Source organism: Aptenodytes forsteri, unplaced genomic scaffold, assembly GCF_000699145.1.
Source record: "Aptenodytes forsteri isolate BGI_AS27 unplaced genomic scaffold, ASM69914v1 Scaffold53, whole genome shotgun sequence".
In the NCBI taxonomy this organism is placed as follows: Eukaryota; Metazoa; Chordata; class Aves; order Sphenisciformes; family Spheniscidae; genus Aptenodytes; species Aptenodytes forsteri.
In genome coordinates this window covers 5737499-5745996 of record NW_008795909.1, presented here as the reverse complement: position 1 = coordinate 5745996, position 8498 = coordinate 5737499, and the positions used below count along the sequence as shown (strand labels likewise).

General features: G+C 51.3%; 1 protein-coding gene across 1 annotated transcript in view; it reads right to left on the bottom strand.

Moving 5' to 3' along the window:
- Positions 1 to 8498, bottom strand: part of ADAMTS9 (ADAM metallopeptidase with thrombospondin type 1 motif 9) — an 86864-nt gene that overhangs the window by 9021 nt on the left and 69345 nt on the right. The window contains exons 29-31 of the mRNA XM_009284512.2: positions 8272 to 8367; positions 2103 to 2273; positions 505 to 699 (exon numbers count right to left, since the gene is read on the bottom strand). Coding sequence (XP_009282787.1) covers positions 505 to 699; positions 2103 to 2273; positions 8272 to 8367 — 462 coding nt within the window. The remainder of the gene's footprint in view (positions 1 to 504; positions 700 to 2102; positions 2274 to 8271; positions 8368 to 8498) is intronic.

Here is an 8498-nt window from a genome sequence, read left to right as displayed (position 1 = left end):
CCGGTCCCAGCATTTGTAAGAAGGAAAAAAAAAAAAAAAAAGAAAGAAAAATCCCTTTAAGGCTCAAATTACCAGTGTTTTGGCCTACTGGTGGTTCTCAAGTCTTGCTCATACACATGGCCAAGTAGGATCAACCCCAGTTGCCAGCTATCCATCGATCCCTCTAGCACAAGGCTTTCAAACCCTTGTTTTCTGGCAATGACCCCACTTTCTGACTAAGCATTCAGCATGACCACCAACACTGCCACAAATTTTGGCTACATCCAAATTTTTGTGGAGATCATGGCTCCACTTGTGGCTGCTAGGACTCCCCCATACGATGGGGTTCAGTCTGGAGCACGGAGCCCTACACGCGCTGGGGCTGCTGCCGCACAAGGGTATTCATTGCATTAATTTATGCAGTTCTTAAACATTCCCCTGCCAAACCTTCAGACTGTGTCCCTGGTGTAAAGAAGAATAAGTTTGTTCCAATTCTTTTTGGCAAAAGAAGTTTGCCAAACTTACGCTTCCCCAGTTGCCGACGCGCCAGGATGCCGAGACGGGGCACTCCCCAAGGTAGCAGGGCTGGATGTTGGGCGGCTGTGTGCCAGGACAGTTGACCATGTTCTGGTACCCGTACTCGTAGTGGTCCTTCCCGGTGTAAATCTCGCTGCAGGACACCAGGCGCTGCCTGTATCCCTTCCCGCACGTGACGGAGCACTGCGGGCAGAGGGAGCAGCTGTTAGCACCGCATACTTCGGGAATGCTGCCCGAAACGGGGAGGAAAAGCAGGCTTGCCAGCTTTTAACATGACAAGCTGCTCCGAGGGATCACTAGTAACTATTTAAGCCAGTCATGAGTATTGTTGAGTGGCTACAAGTGGGCTGGCGCCCGACACTGCCTTTGAGCACCCAATTCCTCCTTGTGCTACTCGTACAGCTGCTCCAGGACCCCCTACTCCAGGCTGGCTCCTGGGCACAAGTTATCTCTCCCCAAGGACAAAGAAAGGAGCAGAAGATCCTTGGGAACTCAGAAATGCCTCTGTTAATTGGGTTTTCTTTTTTTTCCTTCCTTTTATTTTTTGCCATGGGATGCACAGAGAAAGAAAATGGTCAAGATTGACCCTGAATTGCAGGTACCTGGCAGCAACTGGAAGAAAGGGAAGGTGTTTCTTCTAATTAGAGGACAAACACAGGCAGGTGGGAATGGGTAGAGGGTGTCTGGGCAAGAGGCAGCCAGGGCCCCAGCCTCACAGGCACCCTAATATTTCTCTTAGGAAACTACCCAGGAGAGCAGGCTGCCCTGAGAAATTCCCATCTCTCCACATTTCTCCCTCCTGCCCTATCTTGGGTGGCTTGTATCTCCTCCCCGCCCTCAGTCCCGGCATGTTTTCTTTCTTCCCTTTTCTTGTTCTTTCTTTTTAATCAGTGCTGTGTCAGCAGCTGCCTTGTCATTTCCCTCTGCTGTTCCTCCAAGTGGAAAATAATCCTTCACTTGCTGAAGAAGGAAACAGGCTGAGATTAGCCTGGGTCCTCCCGCATGCAGCGCCTGCTGCAAAGAAAACACATCTATTTTCCTTGCTGAGCCCTCTCCCAGCCACGAGGGCGAACCTGCTGCCTTCGCTCACGCCGGGTCCTCGATCCTGCCAAAGATGGCACTGAGGAAGGACGTGTCCCCACCGTCACAGCCAGGCTTGCCTTTCCCCCAGGATGCTCACCTGGACCCTCACACAGCTCATGGGGCCCCGGAGCTCCCCGGGAGGGGATGGGAATAAAACCAAATAAATAAATGAATGAAATAAAATGGCACAAAACCAAGGAGGGTGTCTGCTGGATACGATGTGCTTTGGAAGAAAATTGCCTCTGGATATTAGCTAGGACTCCGAGCATGCTAGCATTTACTCTTTAATAACCTGGTCTTCTCTCACAGCCCTGCTCCTTTCTCTCTAGCAGGGAAATTGCACACAGAAACAAACCAACAAATAATAATTAAACCACGCAGCACTACCCTGCCACTGTTGATTTGGGTTGCAATATCTCAGCGAGGCCGGAGGCGAGAGGAGGAGAGCGTGGCCCGGTGCCGAGCGGCATGGTCCCTGCGTGGGGACGAGGATGGGCACTCACCTCCGACCACTCCCCAGTGATCCAGACGTACTCGCAGGGCGGCAGCCCACAGCTCTCAATTTCGGGGGGGCGTTTGCTGGCATCGCAGTAGCCGTTGTTCTGCACCCGCTTGTTTTCATCCACGCAGACCACCTTGCGGTACCGAGATGCCTCCCCGCACGTCTTCATGCACTGTTTGCAAGAAACAACGGCTCATGCAATCCATGAGGGACTTCAAATTAATCTGCATCTGCAAAGTGAGCGAGCCCTCCTCCCAGCAGCCCGAGTGAGCGGGCGGCTCTGTGCCCCATGTTGGCATCTCTCATTGGTATCACCTGGGAGCAAATTCGAGACCAGGGCCCCACTCTGCCAGGCGCTGCAGGAGCATCCAGTGACAAACTGCTCCCATCCTCTGGAGGTACCAAGCCAAATCACAGGCGTAGGGAGAGAGGAGAAACCGAGGCAGCAGGTATTGGGATGGGGTGGATGTGGGGTCCAGCTGTGATGGGACCAAGAGATGCGGGGATGGGCATGCCAGGTCAGGAGATGGGGCAAAGGGGAAAGAAAGGGGCCAACCCCATCATTTCAGCCCCTAGTAAACACAGCCGCTTGGCGAACAAAAACCCAGCCATCCCCCTTCCAAAATACATGCCGTTGCACTCTTGGCTGTGGCTGGTGTGGGGGGAGCCCCTTCCCTGGTCCCTGCCAGTGGGCGAGCAGCAGCGCTCTGCCCCGACACGGCGTGGGGGCACATCCCTGCAACGGCCGCAGCGGAGGTAGCCCTACGGGTTTATTCTCTTTTAAACATTGCCCTGCCCAATATTAAGAGCAACCCCTGCTAGCCGAGCACAACTGCTCCCCAGGGACTTCTGGAGACTTTAAGGACTCAGTTCTTTCTCTGCTCGTCTTGGAAAAACCAGCCCGGCTGCAAGGCTGTGCTCCTGGGAGTGGGTCTGTGCCCAGAGTGCAGCTCACAAAACACATACAGAGAACAAAATAAATCAGCGTAAGAGCAGCTGTCTGGATAAAACCATATTTTCTTAAAGTTATTGCTTGTAATGGACTTCTAACACTCTCAACTAACTGGATTAACAAGGAGAAAAATGCATGAAAATAATCATTTTATATAACATGCTGGAAATGTCTTCCCCTAAGGAAAAGGATAAAACATTCAATCAGACCATCCCTATCTGTACAGAAACACCGTCTGAAGTCACCTAGGCTCGGAGGATCGTGCCAGTTTAATCTAGTTAGAGTCTCACCCTCCGAACATCGTTTCCAGCCTCCCCGACGCAGCTCCTGCTCTCCTGGCTGGCCCACAATTAGCAAGATCTTAGTGGGTTCAGCTAATTGCGAAATGCAGGCACTGTCAGGGCCCCGTTTCTGTAATTAGCTGTCAGAACCAAGATCGCAAATTATGTGAAAACTTTGAAAAATCAGATCAATCCGTGGCAGGTGCAGCAAACCAGGAGAGCTGCGGCGAGCACAATGTCGTGTTGGTTGTAAATATTTAGTAACCGTGCAAAGTGGAGGGGGACAGGGAAGGAGAGGCAGCCCCACAAAGCAGCATTTATTCCGAACGAATAACTTAGGAGCTCTTAGGCAACAGTCAACATTGCAAAATCCACAGACTGCCAAAAGACCCCAAGGGCTTCGTGTGCTTTCAACCTTATTTACTCTCTTGCTTTAAGTCTTTGGAGTGGAAGCTCCTTCTAGGTCTGTGCCGAAACACAGCGATCCTACAGGGGCTGGAGGAATTTGCTGGAGTGTGATTTCCCCAGAGAGCAAACAAACTCTGCTATATTTGCCCTTCTCTGATACCTCCCTATTACATGAGTAAAATCTGAAAGGGGGTTATTGCATGTGAATAAGGCATCACGCTTCCTTGAGCGGCACCTTTCAGGGGCAGCGTGAACCCCGACCTTCCTGCTCCCTCCTAACGAGGGACTCTCCAGCACAGTGGGAGCGGGGCTATGGGATGCTCAAAGCTCCCCTCGTCTCTGGTTTGGCGTACACCAGCTCAGCACGTGGGCACCAGCGCAGGTGAATCGCAGGGTGAATCGTTCCAGCTCACAGCCAAACGAGGCACCTCGCAAGGAGTGGGAAGAAACAAGGCTGATTTCACCTCCTCCCCTTAATGTATATTTAAGCCTAAATTTGCAAAGTACATTGGCTCACGCTTAATTTTAGGAGGGTGAGTAATCTCTATGCCATCAATGGGTCTTCTGACATTGGCCATGAAGAGCTATCAAATCAAAAGCCCATCCTCATTTAAAATCATTAGTTGCTGATAAGAGATTGACACTCTCAGACACACGCCAGCCTGCTTTGGGTTTCTCTGCAAATAACGGTTGTATGGCCAAATAAACCTCAGCCAGCTCTGTGCGTTTTGTCATCATCAGTAAATTAAAGTTTGATTATTTGTGTTTTTGAGGATAACTGGCAATCAAAATAATCCCACTGAGATATTAAATACGGCTCAAAGACAGTGAGACCAGCATAAAACCAATCAAAGAGAATCACTGCAGAGGTTCCAATCAACCACCCCAAGGTTAGAAAACATTATTCACATAGAAAGTGGACAGTTCAGCTAGCACGAAAAGGCCATTTTTCCTTTTAATATGGTGATAGATTTTGTATGAAATCTCGTGTTTGTGACTGATCTAAATCTCACATAAAACAGCAGGGCCGGGGATAACAGCCATTGATAGCAAGAGCTGAAAAGCAGGTCAGGCATTTGACAATATTTGTCTCTCTTGCCTCATTTCCCGAATTTTGAACTATTTTCCTGGCAGTTCAAATTAAGGACCATTTCAAGCACTTCTGCAAATTTCCTGGCAGTTCAAATTAAGGACCATTTTAAGCACTTCTGCAACTGTTTTAGAAGAGTAATAATAATAATAATAATTAAAAAAACCTCAAAGGCATTGCTTTGCGAAAGCATTCATTGTTTTCTTTTTTTTTTCCCTAAATCAAAATCTGAAACAGAGATGAAACAAAACCCCAGGCCACGAATGCTTCGAACATGCCTTGGGTAACTCTGCTATCCGAATCAGACAAGGCTGGCATGATTTTCCCCCAAACGGCAAATGCTGAAGATTCAAGAATCACATTGCAGCTTCCAGAGCTGTGCATTGTCCTTCCACAGAGGTTCATATTAAAAAAAAACAACCCTTCTCTCTCCCAATTTTCCCTTTTTCTTTGTGAACCTGGTCTGGGTTTTACTTTGACATAAGCAAGGCCCTTTCTATTGACTTTCTTCTCCCTGGTGTGGGCACTGAGAACAGCTAACTAATGGTGATACACCAACAGAGCAATAAACGGTTTCCAATAAGTTCCCTAGTCCTTTTAATTGGCAAGACCAACTTTTTTCTAAACAACAACAATGGAAAGGAACAATAAAAAAAACCCCTCTCGACAGATTCCCTTTAAAGATAAGAAATCAAGAACAAGACAGCGCTGGGATGTTATTTTACATCCCGCCTTTCATGTCAATTAGGGTCCATTGCTGTTCCCTGCTCAGAGAATACTAAAGCAATCTGTGCCTCCTCGCTATAAATAACATGGGGCCAGTACTTATGACTGGGGAGAAGGCGCTATTACTTTTTTTCACCGGGTACATCAGAACAAAATAAGAAGCGCTCAGTAGAAGAACTGCTTGGAGTCAGCCACCGGGCGAGCTCACATTGGGCATCTCCTGCAAGTTTCTATTAATGGTTATTTATGGGTGAGGAAACTTCCAAGCCCACCCCCCAGCAAAGCTCCCCTGGGGGGAAAAAAAAAAAAAATCTCTGTCACACGTTAAAAATTTCCCCAGTGCAATGGGGAACCCTGGAAAACATCAGCATCCACCTCCCACCAAGGGCTTGGCAGGGTGGGGGCAGGCAGGAGTCTCCTGCTGCTGGTTTGAAAAGCTGCAAAAATAAGGGAAAGAGGGTAAAAGGACGGGGTAGGAGCCGTGGCTTTTCAGGGCTAATTACACCGTTGGGTAAGGACTGCAGCTGCATGCTGTTTGGTGACCTACTTTGCCACCTGTAAATTTATTAGCTGAAGAAATTTAACGGGCTCTGTAAAAGCAAAAGTTCATTGCAAGGAATTTGCTGGAGCCCCCTCAGCTGTTCCTATGTTTCTTTTCCAGGCCGGGATGCTTGCGTCGGGTACCACTGCGTGCTCAGCTCGGCTTTGCCTCCTGCTGCATCCCATCACACCTCGGCTTCCCGGCAGGTGGGATCGGGGCACGGTCCCCTCCGGCCTCATGTACTCGTGGCCACATTACGCAAGATTATAAACCCATTACAGCTTCCCAGCACCACCGAGACCGGGGAAGTGAAGGTAAACTTGTTCGTACAGTCCCCGTCAGGCTGAGGTACTGCGGGCGGGGGGATGTTAGATAATGTCACACACACGGCTGCCTGAGGTCTGGGGTGCTCCGCGCAGTCATGAGCCAAGGGCGAGCTCGTGGGGAAGGACAGATGAGAGGACAGCACACGCTGCCTCAACCTTGATTTTTTTCTTGCTGCAGCGGAAAAGTTGCGCAGCCTCTGCATGCGTGAAACACTTTTTCTCTCATCAGTAAATTTGCTTTTCTTATCCTCCTCCACTTTTTCTTTCTTTTTTCTTTTTGTTTTCAGTAACACAATAAAGGCAGGCTCTGGAAGTGTCTGCGAATACCAAGACTTTGAGCAGGAAGCCGGCGGTGCCTCCCCACCTTTTGTTATCGGAGCAGGAGGCCCTGTTTTGCATTTACACCGCGGCCTCCTTACACTGTCTCGGCGGGGGAAGGGACCTCGACCAATTTCATCCCCCTTCAAGACCCCCCTGGGCCATACAGGAGCAATATAAAAACAGCGTGACTGCCAATGAAAGCCGGGCCCCTGTTTGATTAATATTTCTCCTGCTCCCCGGAGCTGCGCACTGCAGGCGTCAGGGTGACCAGGATCAGGCTCTGATCATGCACCTCCAAAGTCAGTGGGATCTTTGCTGTTCAAAGGCTGCAGGATCAGGCTCCTGCTGCCCTGCCACTGGGGCCAGGAATGGTTTTGCAGGGAGGCTGATGCAGCTGATGGGGGGGGTCTTCTGCCCCTCTCCATCCCCTGCATTGCCATGGAGGGCCCATGATGGGCAATCCCCTTCTCCCTGCGTGACAAGGACATCCTCTCCATAGGAGTGGTGGCCTCTTCTGCAGGCTGTGTGAGACAGGAATCAGCTCCCCAAGCTGGCAGCTCCATCGCCTTTCGCATTTCCAAGGCTGGCAGTCCCTGCAATGCAGGGAAGAGCCTGGGATAGCGGGACAGGGATGGAGAAGAACTGGGGCAGGACTCTCTTACCCAGGGATGGCTGAAAACAGAACGAAACCAGAATCAAAATAATCATTTTGGTGCCTGATCTGAACTCTCTCTGCCAAAACCTGTTGTGCACTCAAAGCCTGCCACAGGACCCTGCGGGCAGCTGACGGGAGGGCTCCTCCTGGACCCCTTCCTCCTGCCCAGAGTCCCCTTGTCCTCCTGCCACCCACCAGACTCGGGCCCACCCATTGCCCGCAGTGCAGGTGAGTCGGAGTTGCTCCCTGAACCACCGGAGCAGCAGCTTTTATCCCCTGCTCCAGCCTAAGGGGTTGGTTTTGCTGGGAACTGATCCTGGTCACTCAGAAAAGCACCGTCTCCCATGGGAGATGTCATCTCAGCGCTGCTCATGGCTTGGCAAAAAGCATGGACCCAGAGCTCAGCGAAAGGAGAGAGCTGTCAGAAGGAGCTGGGGTAACGGGGCAGGAAAGTGGGAATTACCAATGTTCCCCAATTCCTTCAAACTCTCATGCACAGGGCTCACTGCTGGAGCAGCGCGGCAGGGCTCCATCCGAGGGGGATTATCGCTCAGCCTCTGGGAACAGACCCAAATCCGCCCTACCCAAAACCTGCTCAATATTTGCATAGGTCCCAGCCAAACACAGGGCAGCACAAAGCAATAAATTAACCCTACGGAGGTATTTCTCAGCTCCCCCTTCCAGCCAGCACGCATGAGCGTTTGCTCTGCTTTTTTTGGCAAGCCTGGGCTGCAACCCCAAAACCCTGGCCCTCCGGCAGCGATCTCTGGCATCAGTGGCCCCCTGTCTCCAGCATCATCCCGCGCTGCACGCTTGAGAGCACAAGTGACATGACCCCAGGGAAGGGCGGAGGGGGGGGACCCCGCTTACCGCTTGCCATTCGCCGGCTGCCCAGCGGTGCGTGGGGCACTCGGGGAGGTGGCAGTCCCGCTGCGGAGGGGGCCGGCCGGCCGGGTCACACTCTGCCTCCTCGGACAAAAGGTGAGCGGCGGTCCCCTTCGCAGCCGTCACGGTAAGTTGCCGGGGTTCGCCCTCTGCTCTGTGCTCACGGCGGCGGCGACAGCAATGCTCTAACGCCGGCGTTACTTCCAGGGGGG